This window comes from Pleuronectes platessa, chromosome 12 (assembly GCF_947347685.1).
Source record: "Pleuronectes platessa chromosome 12, fPlePla1.1, whole genome shotgun sequence".
Lineage (NCBI taxonomy): Eukaryota > Metazoa > Chordata > Actinopteri > Pleuronectiformes > Pleuronectidae > Pleuronectes > Pleuronectes platessa.
The window spans coordinates 20006983-20025647 of NC_070637.1; the positions used below are offsets into that span (position 1 = coordinate 20006983).

Genomic DNA, 18665 nt, shown 5'->3' on the forward strand with positions numbered 1-18665 from the left:
GTAAAGCTGAAAATTGGATTCTGCCCGTGCTCTCGGTTGTCCCTGCAGTGCAGGCGTGAACAAGGATGAAGCTACAAAAACAAACACGCAAGGTCTGGATGGGTTAATGTTTTGGCAAATACCGAATTTCTGGTTTTTGAGAAATTAACAGAGAGTTCTCTTAATGATAAAAAAATCGAATGGGTCTGTTCTTGGGTCATGGAAACAGTTCAGTAGTTTGTGAGTAATCCAGTCAATGGAGAGACAGAAAAACAAACACTGAGTAGAGCACATAGCTCCTTTAAATTACAACAGTCCCTTTAAATTCAATCAAGCTGCACCAAATCGCACACAGTCACACTCAGTCCCAAGTAGGTTATGTTTTCACCCCTGTACGTCTGTTTGCTTGGAAGCAAGGTAACGCAAATAAAACTGGATAGACTACCACTAACATTGGTGTAAGAATGAAGGGAAGAACCTATTAAATTACTTTCTTCTATATTGCAAGATACCGTGTGACTTTTCGCCTGTTTCCCTCGGAGTAATCCATGGATTTTGAGCGACACTTTCGGGGAACTGATATCTGTGGGTGTGTGCCGTGTTGGTGCAGCTTGATTACATTTAAGGAGTCTGTTGGGGCTTGGCGGAGGTATGAGCTCTGCTGAATGACATTCTAGTTTCTTTATGATCTATGAATTATTCCGTGGGAATTCAGATAAAATGTTTGCCATATTTCGCAATGCTTCTTTGGCCACGTCCCATCCTTCCACCAAGTTTCATGGAAATCCATGCGGTCGAACTTGCATCATCCTATTGAAAAAACAAACAAATAAGCAAACAGACGGGTGAATACGAGGTAAAAACAGGTTCAGAGTCTGTGAAGACTCCACTTATCTGGGTCATGTGATTATATTATAAGGCAAAGACTTCTGGAGCTGCTGTTTGTGCCTGACAATGATTTAAATATATTTCTACTCTCGGGTTCCGGTAAACAAGGAAATCCAAAGTAATGCCAAGAAACGGCCGAGAGACAGAGAGAGGGAACTGACTGAATTGAACATAATGGAGTAATGAAAAAACAATAGAAGAGCTGGGAGTGGACGCATTATAGTGTGTGTGTGTGTGTGTGTGTGTGTGTGTGTGTGTGTGTGTGTGTGTGTGTGTGTGTGTGTGTGTGTGTGTGTGTGTGTGTGTGTGTGTGTGTGTGTGTGTGTGTGTGTGTGTGTGTGTGTGTGTGTGTGTGTGTGTGTGTGTGTGTGTGTGTGCCCGTGCATGTCTGGTGTGTGTGTTTCAGGAGAGAATGGGAGAGAAATGATGGGAGAGAAAAAGAGGAAGTGGAGCTATCTGACATAGAAAGCTGATTTTTTTCGTCCCACTTGACAGAAATAAGTTTTGGATGCTGCGGAGGCTAACGATTTATTCTCTCTTCTTGTCTCAGCTTTTTTACCAAGACCGGAAAGAACTATCAGTTTCTGTTTGATTCTTTATAGCAGTGAAAAGTTGTTTAAGAGAGACGATTTGACAACTTAAAATGTTTCGATGCAAATAATAAGTTGCTCTGATATTCTATGTGTCTTTTATTTGTATTGAGTTTGAGTTTTTAAAAAGACTAATAAGGTATTACATCAGGTAATGGCTTGTCAGGAAACATTTTAAGTGCTAAAGAAAAAGAGGTAATATTGAGCTTTGAAGTGAATGTCAGTTGGTTAAATCTAATTCTGGATCTAAATTACTATGTAAAATAATTTAATTCTTTCTATTTACTACCCGGGCTTGAGTGTCCCTAATTTGGTCATCATGCCTGTCACTTCCAATCAAAACTGTGTGATAATGTTTTTTTTGATGCCTCCTCGGTTGTATTCCACATTTTTGTCATAGCTTAAAAAAGTGGAGTGAAAGAAAAGTAGATATTCTGCTGTGTGGATATATTAATTACTGTTTGAAATATCACCAGATAAGGTTCTGAATTCAAAACCAGGCAATTGCAGAAGATATCGTTCATTTTTTTTGTTCAAGTAATTATAGGTGATATTTGTTTTCATTAGCTGGGACAATTACGTGAGTGGTTTCCCGGCTTTGTTTCTTTTTGTGCACTCAGACAACACATGACGTTAAATGCAAGATATTAAAACCAAGAAAGAATCCTCACAGATCGGAGTTGGAAAAACTAACACAATGATTTTTTTTTTCATTCATGCTGTAAAGAAAAGAAAAGCTCCTATTGTTTTGTAAGTGCTTCTTTCAAGTGATTTATAACTCTAAAGTGAAATTGAGTTTGGTCTAATTGCACTGTGGGTGGTTTGTTATTGTCAGAGGCATAAATTTACCACCTTTGGGTTTTGCCTTCTTATGTTTCCCTTTTCTGTGTTTGGTTGGATTTGAATGTGCTGCACGGTGACAAGCTTTTTACCATCAGCATAGTGGAAGAAGGCAAACAAGGGTCTTGAGGCAGTTTTATTTCATTGGCTCATTCCCTCTTGCCTCTGCAGGCTGCTCAAGGACGTCAGGCCAGGTGTCAGTGCCACCTCCAGAGGGCTCCTGCCTCGGTACGACAAAGCGACCGGCAGACGGACAAACGGACGCAGCATCACTACGACAAGGCCACCCAGACCTACTGGAGACCCCCCAGCCACACTGTGAGTCTGAACCTGACCGTTGCATAGTGAGATTTCTGAAACCTGAAAATCAGTTAAAGCGCAAAAATGTGTGTGTTTCATGTGATTTCAGCATTTATTAAGATATCACACATAAAAACTTGCCTGGTGCAAAAGTGCACATCACGGTCAGAGGCGTCTCTAGGGATTTTCAGGGCCACAGGCAAAAGGCACCTGGCAGGGGGGGACCTGCAGTGAACCAAAACAAACATCCTCTTCAAAATGATAAACAAAGTGCTGAGTGTGCGTTTACATGCAGTGAATAAAATGAAAGTAGTAACATTTAAGTGCAAACTCTCACCACCAGTCCAGGCAAATCATACATACATACGCATTGAGACGTTTTAGGTCTCAACCAAACTTCTAAAATTATTAAGCGGTTGGCAGAAAAAGAGCGACATCAGGCCTGATAATGGGGTTTCTGACCGTAGCCGATCATAACATTTAAGAGGTTCTCAGGAAATTGTCGTGGCTCAGGGCCCCGGTCTCAGTCGATGACCTGCTTTGTCTTCCCTGTTGCAACTGACCTGATCACAGTTCAACATTCACACCAGGACAAACTGCTGAGCATGCGCAACATTTTGCAGAGTCACTCTGCACTTACTGCAATCCAGTCAGTCTCTTTAACCATTTATTTTCTGCCTCTCCGTCTGGCAAGCACGTGTGAAGGTTCAGACGACTGCACGCCGGCCTCTCTGCAGCGCGCAGTTTATTAGCTTGTTAGTATGGTTGTCACTCCGTCTCACTCTCTCTAGACCCAGATCTCACATGAGAGGAGAGATGTGAGGCTCCGTCTCCTCACGTTTGAGTGATGGAGAGAGAGAGAGGGGTAAGAAATCAGACAGAGAGTGAACAAATGATAGGTGTTCAGTGGGTTCAGTATCGTGCCACGAGAGCGTGCTGTGTGGCAGCCAAGTATTGATTCAGATAGCTGTAGTGCCACAGGCAAGGTGCCTAGTAAACACTCACCTAATTGACCCTGCTTTCATCTCCACAGAGTGACACACACACAAAGAGAGGCAGACATAAGCAGTATAAGAAGATTATAAAGAGACAATAATAAGAACATTATACCAAAGGGATTTCCTGTTTTATTGGTTATCTATTTATTTGGGAACATAAATAAAAGGAACGAGGTGCAGCTATAGGGTGGCGCACACAAAAGTATTGTGGTTGGGGGGGGGGGTATAAAGGACAAAACAAGTGGGCCTGCTTACCAGGAGCATGTGGCGTAACAGTTGCCATGGAAACTATGAAAGCAGCACTGGCTGTACTCGGTGGGAATCATCTCCATGGTGGGAACGTCTGTCTGTGACCTGGAGTAGCTGGTGTAGAATAACACACTAAAAAACACTGAAACACAGCAAGAGAGAGGGAGTTTGTGTTTTCCACTCAGTTCTTCAGAAAACTGCGACTTTTAGACGTCACTGATTCCCCCCCACCTCCCCCCCCGGTCTACCTCCCTTTAATCTACATTACAATGTCATCACCACCGCCGAACACCATTTGTTGCCCTGTGTTCTGCAGGGTGGTGGTGGTGGTGGTGGTGTTGGGGGGGGGGGAATCGCATTCTGTTAGTGACATTTAACTTTTCAGAGCGCGCTGCTCCTGTGAAAGGTTAGCTGTGAGATTTGCGTCGTGTTTTTTGACAAGGCAACACGAAAACGAGCGCTCGGAGTAAACACATAGCCGAGAGAAAGGGATGTTTCTCTCTGTGTGTCTCTCTTACTTTTTTAGATTGTATCAAAGCTCGTTCTCTCTCGCTGACAGGTTTTGCACCTTGAGCAAGCCTCAGTTCACAGAGCTCCTCTCACAATGCTTTGCTTTTACCTGTCGTATTTTCCCACACAATCTTCCAATGTCCTTTTTTTAGTTTGCCTCAGTGTCTTCAGTATTCTTTGTCTAACCCTTTTCATTTCTTTTCCTTTTCTCCACTCAAAAATTCATTGTCTGTCAGTTCCCTCCCTCCCTCCCGCACACACACACACACACACACACACACACACACACACACACACACACACACACACACACACATGATGTGATGTTATCCTCTCAGATCTCTTTCAGCATTGCTCCCCGACATTCGCCTTTTATTTTGATTTAATTGTCAGATAGTCCCCTGACAATTAGAGCTCTGCTGTATCAGAGTCCTGGAGCAGCTCGCTCTCTGATAGGACTTTTAAGCGCTAAGCTCAAGTAATTTCCATGTCACAGGTCAGAAGTTATAATCTCTTCATAGTTTTTTATAGCCGATATCAAGTTGGCTTATCAGCAGCCTGGAGGGTGAAGCGTTCGCCGCAGTCCTGGGAGATCGAGAGCTGAGTCCGATCCAACGTCTGAACACAGACCTCAGAAAAATCTCATTGGGCTTTGAACTCAGATTAAGAGTATAACAAAACTGACCTTCGGATATGGGTATTTAAATACATTTACTTTTCCAGCGTGCAGTAAATTTCACATCTTAACCAGTTGATTTATTCATCTATTTCTATATTTTTTCTCATAGGAACCAAATGTGGGCTTTTGCTTTGTAGGCTGCTTTCTTTTCCAACTTGACTATTTGTGGAGACGTGCTCGTCTCCAAACTTCTCTCAGTTTGTACAAAGGCTTTGGCAACATTTCCTATAACCAACTGCTTTGGGCACCAGTTCCTCCCACTCCCCCTTTTTATTCTGCGCACGATCCAACTTTGAGTCCAAATTAGTGCTAAAATGAAAGGTCTATGACTGTCGAGGTGCAGATAAGTATCATGTAGCGTTTCCCACAAAATGTATCTACGGTGGGGTCTGACTGTCTGCGTGAGCATGCAGCAAATAGTGCCCTAAATATCACGGCACAAGACTAAACAATGCAGAAACGGGTCGTTACAAAGTTATTGTAACGAGTGTGAATCTGTTTTGGTTCAATATGCAAATTAGAATATGGAGGAGATAATAATGGGAAGCACTGTTCTTGTTGAAGCAAGTAGCAAGAGGAGATGTGTGACAAAAGAAACAACCTAAAAAAGCAAAAGTTCCCCTGAATATGTTCCATCAGAGCAGACGCAGCAGTGGAAATGTTTGCTGTGCCTCCTCTTCATTTTGCAAATGAATAAAACATGATTGTAAGGACGATTTGGGTAATTTCAGAAAGCTGGGCAAACGTGTGTTAGAGGAGGAGTGATTATCTGCAAATGTTTGCATGCTTGTCTCTCTCTGTGTGTGTGTGTGTGTGTGTGTGTGTGTGTGTGTGTGTGTGTGTGTGTGTGTGTGTGTGTGTGTGTGTGTGTGTGTGTGTGTGTGTGTGTGTGTGTGTGTGTGTGTGTGTGTGTGTGTGTGTGTGTGTGTGTGTGTGTGTGTGTGTGTGTGTGTGTGTGTCACATGTTTCTGTGCGGGGCCCACACAGTGAGAATGATCATTGAGTGCAGCAAACTGAGGACTGAGGAGGCGACCTTGTTAATAACCCAGATAAACAAACACGCAGATGAGCAGCAGCGGTGAAACAATGGCTACACAATAGGCAGTGTTTCATCAGTGGCAGACAGAGAGGGTAATTACAGCTACACTCCCACTCCCTCCATGCCTTTGGAACATCCTCTTTTTAATCTCTTCTTCTCCTCTCGCTCCTGCTCTCTCACTCTATTTTCCTTTCAGTCTTGCTCCAGCGATACCTTTGTTTCCCAGTCATTTTCATCTCGGTCATTCTTTCTTTGACGTTACCTCTCTCCTTCTCACCTAAGATGCAATTAGATCCATTTTCTGTCGCAGTGTGAGAGAGAGAGAGAGAGACAGGGAGGATGGAGTGCGGTTAGTGATCAGTGTTAAGCTGCAGGTTTTCTTTCTCTCAGATCCTGACAGTTACCTCTCCGCCCACATCTCCCCTCACGTCTGCCCTCTGTTGCATCACAGATACAACATCCCTCACTCACACACATGTGCACGTGCACGCTCATTAATGCTCACTCACACTGCAGAGTCATCGTGGACAGGTGAGGATTTAGTTTGCCAAACTCAGTGAAGTGAGACGTCCTGGCCAGACCTGAGGTGTTAGCTGCGTGTAACGCGGAGAAGCTCCTCGTAGTGGATTAGGGGGGATTCAAGCAGAGCGAGGCCGTTTTAAGAGCCCAGCATCGTGCCTTCCTCTAAACACTGCAGAAAACCTTGTGGGATCACAAAGAACAACTTTTACATGACTTTTTAAATCGTCGTCCTGCTTCGCCAAGTTTTGCCATCTGCTTTCGGGACCGAGTCTGCACAGACGCGATAGTTTAACTCATCCTGAGAGCGCATTTGACTATAATTAGGGCCCCAAGTGAGCACGCCACTTTTGATATGGTAGATAATTCCTTTAAGGAGAATTATATCTGAAACACAACTGCATTATTCTGTTGATTATCTGTCTACATGCATCTTTGATATAAATGTTAAACCTGAAAAACCAACGAATAAGAAAGTAAATGATTGACTGCTTTGACTGAATCACAGTTGGTAGAGAGTGTGTATCAGCAGGATCCAAATACTGTGGCTCAACAACACAATCACTTTTGGTCAGATTCTAGTTCCAAATGAACAGAACCCTGGGTATTTTAGACTTTTATTTTTTATTTACAATTGGAGAAAGTGGAGCCATGTCATCCATTCCGGTCTCTCTTTGAGTTTTAACTCTTGAGGTTTTGCTATCAAAATGAGTGTGATTAGTCTTAACTGTGTAGGTACAGATGAACACACAACACAGCAATGTACGGTTATTCTCACTTCAAAAACATCACCGTCCCGTCCTAAATTCTCTTATGTGATAAACACAAACTCAACTATTAATACATTGGGATCTGAAAGTACTTAACATCGATAAATCATGAGGCCTTTTGCTTTCAGATTGAAAAGTTTTGCACCTGTTTCCTTTAAATTCAGTTTCAACTGCAGTTGTTCTCACCGCTCACTGGGACAGTACAGACGATTGGACCTCCAGTAATTCTTGGGTTTCACCAGGAGGATGTGCTGTGTGGGTGTGTTTGGCCCGATCAACCAGGAGCTCTGAGTGCAGCAACGAGGCAGAGAACCGTCGCTCCACTCACAACTTCAAGCAGGAAGTGCTGATAACAGCCTTTGAACCCAGGGTCTCCGTGTGGTGGTTGAGAAATGAAAGAAGTTCTAACGAAATTTATAGAATATGAAAAAAAATGCCTTGTATATTTTCCCGATTTGTGTCTCCCCTGCCCTTGTGAAGCTCCGCTCATTGGAGAGTCTTTAAAGCGATGGAATGATGTGAAACATTGACAGGCCAAGCTGCTGTGGAGGTCTAATACAGCTGCCAAACTCTGTCAGGATCATTTGAGAGCCTTCCAACATCCCCCTCTTGTTCTCATCGCTGAAAGTTTTCCTCGCCGCAAGTGAAGCCTCGACGGGAGGCTTCTGCCGAGACCTCCCGCCGGAATAGCTGTTGATGTTAAAGGAAGGACATGGAAGCGAGCAGATCAGGGGAGCTCATTCCTCTCCCCTCCAGCAGTCTCACTAGGAGGGCTTTAAAATAGTCTGGGCCAGACCGACTGGGAAGTAGCTCCCTCCCTCTGCCCTATGACAGATATAACACAGATGAGATTGAGAGGCAGCCCTCTCTACAGATAAGGGAGTAGAGTAGAATTTTCACAAGGTATCTGTCTGTTTAATGTGATGACCCTGCCGACCCTAAACTCTGACTCTCCAACTGGGGGCCAGGGACCTTGACTTGGCTTAACCTCAACGAAGATGCCCTATCAAGACTTATGTTCTTTCCATGGACTTTAACTAAAGATGGATGACTTGACAGCTTCCCAGAAGTGAGGCCAGAGTGTCTTGATCTCCCCCTGGTGGCATTCAAGATCGGTTCTTTCCATTGACTTATGATGGCCAACCTGACGGCTCCCCCGGCTGCAATATAGGTCATACATCCCACCTCTTAGTGGTTGAGAAAATTGTAATCAACGTATACCCTCAATTTCTGGGGGTCTGTGTTTGTGTGCAGAACCATAGATCAAACTCGGACAAAAATGTGCACACAACAGAAAGTAGAGCATGTAGAGAGCAGAAATACAATGTACCCGTCACATTGAGCCACACAAGCAACGATCCCATCTGTCACGTTGTGTACTCACCACGCAGGGTGAATAAACTCCTATGGATTTATCCCATCTGTAATTAATTATACTGTAAGTGTCAAGCTATCATCCTGTCTCTTTGTGTAACCTAAGAAAAATGTAAAGTTCATCTAAAATTACCCAGAGAAAAACTATATTCGGTCTGCATGCGTTAGATTCACAGCGGTGTCACCGCTTAATGAAAAATCCTTCCACCTCCTCTCACGGCTTATAGAACTGGTCCTGTCAGCGTCCAAGTTGATGGATGTTAAAGTTCTGTGGTTGTCGTGTTAACTTGGTTCGCTCACCTGGAAATACTTTTTTTTTTTGCCGTGTCTAAGGTGAAGTCTAAAAATCGATTTAGGTATTATAATAGATGGAGGGAGTGGATGCTGGTGGTTTCCAGTGTGACGATAATTGGAAGCAGATGTTTTACAGGGTAATGAATAGATCGTCATATGGTTTTAAACAAAGTGAGAAAATAATCTCCTGGATTTTAGAAGCTTAATTAACATTATGGCGACAGAAGGAGTAAAAATCAATGTCGATCTGAATGCTTGTCCTTGGATACTTAACAGTTTCCTGTCAATAACAGACTAATATAGCGGTGTGTTGGACAACTTGTGTAGACGTCGGTGTGTGAATGTGTGAGAACTTTAGAAAAAATCTAAAAGAATGATTCAGTTAACACTGACATGGTGTAGCTCTCTGTGTGAGTACGTGCGTGTGTGCGTGTGCATGTTTGTGTGTCTCAGTATACACATCTGTCTGCCTGTGTTGGTATTTGTGTTATAATTGGGATTTCAACACTCACTAACAATGTGCAATACTCATGACTGTGTGTTTTCCTATGTGAGCTTGTGTCTGTGTGTGTCTGTCTGTGTCTGTCTGTGTGTGTGTGTGTTCTGGTGCGTCATGCCTTTTGTCCTCTGTGTTTTTCTCTCTGCGTAGGGTGTGCTGCCCACCCCCTTGCTGTCCACGTGGCACGCACAGCACCAGGGTTTGACCCGTACCAGCATGCCCCAGCGCAGACAGAGTGAGTCACTAACATCCTTTGCAGCCTCTTCGCCCTCTTTTCATAACATTAACTATCTGGGGGTCTGTAAATCGCCAGAGAAAACTTTAACTACTAAAAATCTCTCTTTTCTCCAATTAAAACCCTCGAAACCACTGAGGTATCTTTGTCCCGGTTTCCTGTTTTCTTTTTTTTTCCCACTGTGCAATTACACGACCATTTGTGCTGAATGTACTGTAAACTTTCAGATTAATTTGGAAAAAGATAAGTTTACTACTTTGTTCTATTAAAAACTTCAGTCTTACTTCTTTTCCTATGCTGCAGACAGAAAACTCAGTTCAGTTGCAAGATAGATTTGCAGATGTTGTCAAACCGGCTGATATTTTTTTATTTATAACCGTCACGGCATATATTGAATGTGAGAAATATAAAATTCTCTCCATCAGAGGCTGTATCTTCTTTTCTTGACCTAATAGCACAAGAGACCACAGCACGATCTTTGCTCTGGATACAAAAACATATTTTTAAGTCGACTAAACCAGTTTGACTTGGAATGTTTGACTTCAGACACAACAGCCTCACCTCATCTCAGCCTAGTCCCACAACAAAGCCTGTGTGTTTTGCTGCGCTGATCAGGGAGCATGTAGGGGCGGCACGTAAAGGCAAAGACAGTCAGTAAACAGAACTCAGAAAATAAATGGGAAAGAAACAAACAAAAAGCGGAACCCCTGCTGTGATTCTTTGATCATCCCCGGCGGGGGTGCGGCTTTGTATCAAGGAGGAAAGTGGAAAAGCAAAAGTATCAGATTATTTCAATATCAAGTTCATGTGTGTTTAAAGACAAAAATACGTGGAAACAATCCCAGCATTCAGTCCTGCCAGTAGATAGCATAATCCAATTAAACAAAACACACAGCAAGAAACAAAGGTCTTTACAGGGGGAGGTAGAAAAGTATGAGCAGAGAGGTAATGACACTAAAACATAGCTGCAGTCATATTTCGATACAAGGTGAGAAACCACACATGGGAGGCAAACAAGTGTATTTTTGGTTCTCTGGATAAACCACTAATACTCTGACCTCCCACTGGGAGCTCCGTCTGTAAACAAACCAGCAGCAAGTTCTTGCCAGTAATAAGGCTCTTTAGAATAGAACATACAAATTGCCAGTTCTGGAATTGGACTTTAAATTGGACTCTTCACACAGATCTCACCGAATGGAGGCAGTGGAAATTATATTTTGCATTAAACTGTGTTTGTTTGTTTGTTTGTCGAGGGGATATGTCGTCTTTTCCTGCAAGCACGGGCTGCGCGTGAATTCAGGATTTCAAGTTTCATAACCCAGATGTCTGCAAACCCCCCCCCGATAATTTATTTCTCTCTCTCTCTCTCTCTCTCTCTCTCTCTATACCCCTCTCCACCCTCTCTCTACCCTCTCTCTCTGTCCTCTAACCCTACTCTTCTCTTCATCTCGTCTCAATGCACACTGGAAAAAAAATCAATCTCCCATGTTCTCCTTCTTCCACCTTTGCCTCCCCACACACAAAATGCCTGTGGAAAGGAGTGGAGCACCTAGTGCAGTACTTCACTGACACAGCGTGGTACAGTAACCCATTCTTTAACATGAGGTCAACATGCGTGTGGCACGAGAGAAGCATGCACACCTGGACACCATCTGCATGCTCTGCGTTGGGTTTTCACTTTTTCACGTTTGTATTGTCCTTCTTGGTTCTTTGGTTTCGATTGTGATGAATTACAGTTTGCTGAATTTCATTTTTTTTTCGTGTCTGTGTTGTGTGCATTTTTTTACTGTTTTAAATCTTTTTTATTTGCTCCATTCTCTCACATTATGTAGAAAAGAGTCATTATGCATGCTTTGGCAAATCTCTCTCATGTGGATTTGTTTTCTATCCGTCGAACAGGTGCTTTATATCTCTCAGTCTTCCCCTTGACAGATATAGTTTAAGTGTATCCAAAGGAATAATGTTTAAGAATAACCTTGTGATGTGGGATGTGGATGCATATCACCGCTGTCAGCAATTGCCTTCATTTCAACTCAACTATTGAAGGCAGTTAAAAACCGAGCACAAGACAAATCTAAGTAATCTCACTTCCTCAGCTGGGACACGCACTGAATTACCACTTCCAATACCACTAGATTAAACGATAGCATGAAGTCTAATCCATAGCTTCGAAATGGAGTGCAACCGCATTGCCTCTCTCGTTCTGTATCACTTGTGCAACAGTCCTTTTGTCGTCTGGCAGACATTAAGGGGATCATGTACATGTTATCAGCATAATCTCTCAGATAAATCTATAAAATATTCATATGACGCATGTTGCTTTTCTAATCGCACACCATTCATTCACGCGGCGGCCAAAGCCTCCTGACGTCTCCCAGGTGTCTCCGTTTGGCACGTCCCTCGGTGAAAGTGATAGCTATCATCAGAGATATTTACTTCCTGGCAGCACATAGAAGGGCTAAAAATGATTGTTGCTCCTTATTAGTGTCTGCAGAAGACAGTTGAAGATGGAAATAATTACAGAGTGTGTCCGTATAGATATGGCACGTCTCTGTGTCTGTCAGAGCTGAGCCTCCTACGAGTTGCACTCAATGCAAATATGGCAATTAATTGAAAATGGCGCATATTTGAGTTTAGTTTTCATAGTTAGTATTCGACATTTCACTCCACCGCCATGTGAAAAAGACGGGAACAAAACAGGAAATAAAATCATATTCTTAATATTCTGTGGATTTACTTCAGGCCCATAAAGTTACATTTTTGTGTTTCTGTTCCAAAACGGTGGGACTCAGTCGGGAGTGCTCACTCTCTCTCAGACTGAATCGCAAAACAATTGAGAGACGCTGTATTTTAAAGCTGAAAGAAATAAAGACTTAATAACACACTCGTGGTTGGAGCGACGGACTAATCAGAGCTTTTTGTAAGAAGCAACAAAAGCATTCTATTTTTAGGAGTTTTTCAAATTATAAACTTTGAAATGTGAAAACATTATATTCCCCGCTGAAAAACAGTCAACAACAACGAGCAGTGAGAGGTGGACTGTGGACGCACTGTGGCGGGGGACCAGGAGATGGAGCTGTGGCCTCGGTCATTTACTCCCACCCGCAGTACAAAGGACTGATAGAAGGAACGGGCTGAACCGCCTGACCTGCACAGCTTACTTATCTCACATCCCCTGAGATCCTTCGACGTTCACAGTGGGCCTGTTTCTGATGAAACTTAGTTCATGCTTCTCAGTAGCTTTAGATGGTTCCGGGAGGATTTAAATCCTTTAGGTTCTGCTCAAAGGACATTGAGAGAAAACCGCCCCTCCTGTGATTTTGTGATGAATGAAAACAGACAGGGATACAAGCGTTGTGCTGCAGTCTGAGTATATGTAGGCTCACATAGAAAGTAGCAGTATATATTGTATTTTTATATAGTCGTGAGCAGATAACGTTTTTCAGGAATTTGAAGCTCAATGTTATCTCTTTCCTGATCTGAGTGGCTCTACTGGAGGTTGGGTGAACTAATAATAATACTTGCTACGTACCACGGTTAGCTACGGTTAACTGCTCAGTGTGTTCTCAGGATGTTTTTTGTAGCTCCTCTGCAGCAGTGATCACAAAATGACTCAAAGGTTTCACATCACAAGGTTTTTCTCCTCTGCTTGTTTTTGTTTTCTTCGTACAGTAAGTGAATCTTCTGTGAATTTCCTTCTCCCAGTCCAGGACTAGTTTGGCCCCTGGTTGTGGGAACAGGCTGTGATATTACAGAGTAAATAAACAAGCCAAAGAAAGGCCGAAATTTGTTGTCTGCCTTTTTGATTTAGACTTTCCTTCAGATGTGAGAAAAATTCAAACGCCTGGCTTCCGTTGGGATCAAAGAGCCAAATGGGGGGAAAGGGGAATTTTAAAACCATCCATTTCTTGAACCGGATAAAAACAACTGACTCCTCACTCATTATCCACCGACTGCTCCATCACTCTTTTATACCAATTTCCCCCAGAAATTCCTATTGATATTTCTTTCTTCTCTTCTGCAGCCTCAAATACTACAGCCTTTCAACCACTGCCTCAACGAGCACCTCCACCAGGGAAGAATAGTAAAAACTCCCCCCACCGAGGGCCACAGTGATCTCACCAGGAGTAGATCAGTGGAAGGAACCCGTATCGATGCTGATCGTCGCCTTGAAGGTCTTCTGGCAGATGTGACTCGCCCCGCATTCCCCGACGAGCTCCTCAGCAACCACCTACACTTCCCGGGCTCTGGGGCTCCGCGAGGGGTAACTGCTAGAGACAGTCCAACATCAGCAGCTCCGTCTTCTGGGCAGCATGAGGGAAGAGCCCCCGCTGTGATGCTGCAGGACTCCGTCGCTCCTAGATCTGCTGGTCCTGCTTACCCTCGCCTGCTGCAGCCTCCTCGTCTTCACAAGCGCGTGTCTCTCCCTGCACTCAAGCCAGGGGGCGCTGGTGTCTTTGCCTCTCCGAAGCCAGGGTCTTTCTTGGGGCCTCTGGCTAACCGAACCAAGCAACTGCCCCCTCCGTCTAGAGGCCTTCCCTGCTTTAGCGCTGGACCCCAGGTGCCGGCTCCAAGTCTCCGTCGAGCTTCACTGCTTCAGCCTCGCAGAGCCTCGGCCCCTTGCAGGGATCTGCGGATCAGCGACTCCCCCCTGGAGGAGCCTGACCAGGGGACGCTCAAAGACCCCGGGTCAGGTAAGATCCTGATCTCTTTGAGCCGATCATGCCTACCCAAGCCAAAGATTCCCTGAGGAGCTAAATCCACCCATCAAAAGCTGAAACTGGAATCAATCTGACATCGGTATTCATGCCCTTCTTCCCCTCGCCCTGGTCACAGTGAGATTGTTTCACCTCTTGAGTGTCGAAGGAGCAAACACTGACCGAGCCGATGAACCCATATGGACCATTCATGGACTGCGTGTGCCGGTGACATTGGTACCGTGATTACTGTACAGTACCATTTCTAAATGAGCTGTCACATCTCCAGCCTGATCTATAGAAATGTAGTTTGTAGCAGGATTGAATCTCCACGACAATCGTCAGTCCTATCTGGCAGTTTTCAGGAAGAAGAAAAGTCCAGTTTACTAGTTTTGCACATGCTCATGAATGCTGCTTATGCAAAAACGAAAAAGAGTATTATCATTCAGAGGGAGTCAGCCTTTATTTTGTTTTGTTTTATAAAACCCGCTGGCTATTACCACATTTTAAAGTCTAAGTTCACTTGTCCACACACAGCTGTGGCCTCTGACACACAGGAGCGTTCGGTTTCCAAGCACCGAGGTGACATGGACGCGACCTTTGCCGTGTAATGGAAGGCCCGGGGGGAAGATGGAGGCGGGAAAAAAAACAAGAAGCGAGAAAGAAAGAAGAGAAAGGACAAAAGTACAATAACAGTGGAAGTGAAATAAGGTGCCAGAGACTGAAAAGAAAATGTGTCGAAGCTCCCTCAAGCCGTCGCTGCAAAAATGGAAATGTGTTTGTGCAAATATGAGTGTGAGAGATGAGAAAGAGGAGGGAAGATCCACACTGCAGCTGCATGTATGTTTCTGTTCAGCTGAACTTCAACTTCACATATGAGCAAAGGGGTTGAAGGACCTTCTGTGTAAATGCAACTCAGAGGGAAAACATGGTCCTATAAAAAAAAATCAATATCACACTGGTGGCCGTGATATATTTTCGGAGAGCGACAGTACACAAGTGAGGAGCTGGCTTTCATAATGCAGAAAAGAGCAGGTAGTGAAACACTCACACACTTAAAGTGAGCTCAGGTACATATAGGCTCACGCAGTCACACACGATGTGCTCACACTCCAAAGCGTGTGTTATTTTGCTTTGTGCATTTTTTTAGATGGAACAGAGTGAGAGTAGCAGGAAGCTTGATGAAAGAGCGGGCAGCGTGCAAACCAGCTCGTAGATCCTCCCGGGTATTTAAGTGCTTTAGTGGACAATCGCAACAGGAAAACAAATCTGCGGGGGCGATGTGAGGAAACGTCCACTTGTTTCCAGTCAAAACAAATTTGTTCTGAAAGTGCCGAGAACTTTTAGAGTTTTAGGACGTCACGATTTGATGCCATAACATTTTGAAAAGTCGAGGGAAAATTACCTAATTGATGTTTTTACAAGAACACTTTTTTTCTGAGTCAATTAAATAACTAATCTTTGAACTATCTCCTTTAAAGACTCACACATGGAAACATCGGCTAACGGGAACTCATTAGATTTGTGAAGCTGCTGCCTGGTGTGTGCAAGTGCGTGTGTGTCTGTGTGTGTGAGCTGATGTCGCTTCCCCCCCCCCCCCTTCCCCTGTCTCTCTCCTCCTCTCGCTCTCCTGCACATCTCTTTGGGAACATCAAACGTATTAGTGGGTTATTTTTAGGTAGGGAGCCTTCGGGGCTTTACAGGTGTTTCTCTGGGAGTTTTGTAGAATGGAGTTTATCTCTCCTTGGCGGAAACCGCTCTGCAGTCAAACGCTCCCGAGATGTCCCCTATCGGAGAGCAGCAGTGTGTTAAAAAGGCCTTCTGACAGCAGCTCTGCTCTCTTCTCTGTCACGCCGCGTGACCGCTTGGTGTACGCCCCTGGCACTGTCCGGTCTACTGCGTCCGATAATGCACCCTACATAGACAGAGAGAGAGAGAGAGAGAGAGAGGGACACACACACACACGCATCACACCGAACACATCCGGACACGCACACGTAAACGAAGTCTGGCAAAACTCAAAGAGACACAAACTCGGAGCAAGCACACACATCAGTTCACACTTCACACACACTCAGTAACACACACACACACACACACACACACTTTGAATGCTGCACCAACGGGCATGGAAGTGTGTAAGTGTTGTTTTGGTAGCTCTCACAACATGAGCTTTTTGCGAGTCCACATTGATTCCCCCCCCCCCCCCCAAAAAAAGAATCTTACTCTAGATTACCCTGGAAATAGGGAGAGGCTTTTGTGTGAGAGTGTTTGTTGAATGTGCCTGTTTGTTTCCGCCTGTGGATCCATGCGGCTGATAAAAAACATGTTTACCTGTCGTGTGGTTCAACATTGTGCCAAAGCATTCAGGCAGTCTGCACGGCTCCGGGAAGCCAATACAAAGAAAACAAATAAAAAAACACAACACCCTAATTTGTTTTAATGAAACAGATACGGAGACGGAAAGATACAGTGAGAGGATGAGGAAGAAGACGCACAGAGAGAGACAATAAGACGGAGCGGCAGGAGAGGGACGAGATTAAGAGATGCCGTGATAAACTGGTGAGGGCGGCTATGATCAAGATAAACAGGTGCTGGCAGTAGTTGTGACTGTTAGTCTATAAAATCTTGTGAATGTGTGTATAAGAGAGGAAGGGTGGGGGGGGTGGAATACATAGCATAGTTTGTTTGTGTGCACTCTTGTCCAGAGAGAAGCCCAATCGGCTCAGCTGTGTCACTCACTGCTTAGTAATGCCAAACAGGAAATCAATGTTGCCTGCTGTGTGTGTGTGTGTGTCTGTATGTGCGTCTCCAGACACCCCTGGCTGCCAGTGTTTAATTCTTGGACGTTCGTGTGTGTGTTGTTTGTTGTGTGTGAGACAGAGAGAGAGATGTGGTTGCCCACAGGCCAAAGGCAGGCCAATGCCAGGGAAAGCAGTGCAGTGCCATCTTTCTATCCCAGTGCTATACCCCCCCCCCCCCCCCCCCCCCCCCCCCCCCCAGTCTCCAGATCAATGTCCCTGCTCAGTTTAGCAGTCGAGTCAATCAGTCGTGCTGACGCTGTAACACAACAACCGCAACTGAGCTGAGAACCCTCCGAACCAACTCGGATCAATTCAAACACTGGTCTCTGATTCACTTTGAGACTCACGGATTATTCGGCTGCATCACACATCAGGAACAACAAGCAACCAAAGGGGCCATGTTGTTCCATGTTGTCCCTGAATGGTGCAGAGCTGCGTTCCGACACTTCCGAAACATTTTCTATACAAGAAGATGTTTTTTCTTGCAATGCAACGATACACTACTTGAATTGAGAGAAGGAAATCCAGCGATAAGTTGAACTAATATAAGAGTAACTGCAGAATTAAAGGTAAAGCACAGTGGCATGTTTGCAGTTTTGAGACTTTGGATTTACATTTTTCAGCTGCTAATTGCAATTTTCCGAGAGAGCACATACCTTCCGCCAAGGCTGATTGGCCACTTCATCATCATGTTACATGTACATGTGTTGAGACCAGATACGTGTGCATCATCATCCAAATCCACACCGAACTGCATCTGTTGATTGATATGAGCACTCGACTCATTTCCCTAATTTCTCCCTGAGCCTCCTTTTGGATTCACGTCCAGATGAGTGGGAGCGCAGGATGCTTCTGTAATTTCTTTGATTGAATAACTAAATCTAAAACACTTATAGAGCTTAAAGCTAAATGTTCTCTTACTGTTTACATTCAATTGATTAGGTTTAAGGCTCAAGATAGAAATGCTATGAAGGGATTTCTCACTTTTGCCAAGACCCAACAGTTCGTTGAAATTCAATCAAGTTGCACCAAATTGTGCATTGAATCCTCTGAATATACATGATTCTGGATTCAAAGTTTACAAAATGTGTAAAAACATTTAGAAAACAGGTTAAAGAAAGTGAAAATATATATAAATATCTGTTCTCACCCTTTAACCAAATTTACAGACAGTAGTTTTCGCGTAAAGTAGTGAAAACAGAGACGTACAAACGATGAATCAGCATTTTATGTGCCCTTTAACTGATGTAAGATCCTGTTTCTAACATGACTGAAAATCAATGTAGTTTCTGAGCTGCCTCCTCCTGCTCCTCATGATGTTTACATTTCAAAGTAAAAGCTTGAAACTGCAGATCTGCCTCTGTTTATTTCTGGACTAACTCTTCTCTCGTACTTCACGTG

The 18665-nt window shown here is 44.0% G+C and overlaps 1 protein-coding gene across 1 annotated transcript in view; it reads left to right on the forward strand.

Annotated features, from left to right (window-relative positions):
- ccser2a (coiled-coil serine-rich protein 2a) overlaps positions 1-17434 on the forward strand; it is a 47583-nt gene extending 30149 nt beyond the window's left edge. Inside the window, exons 9-10 of the mRNA XM_053436678.1 lie at positions 2469-2615; positions 13788-17434. Of these exons, the coding sequence (XP_053292653.1) occupies positions 2469-2615; positions 13788-14513 (873 nt within the window). The 3' untranslated portion in view covers positions 14514-17434. The remainder of the gene's footprint in view (positions 1-2468; positions 2616-13787) is intronic.
- Positions 17435-18665: the final 1231 nt, after the last annotated feature.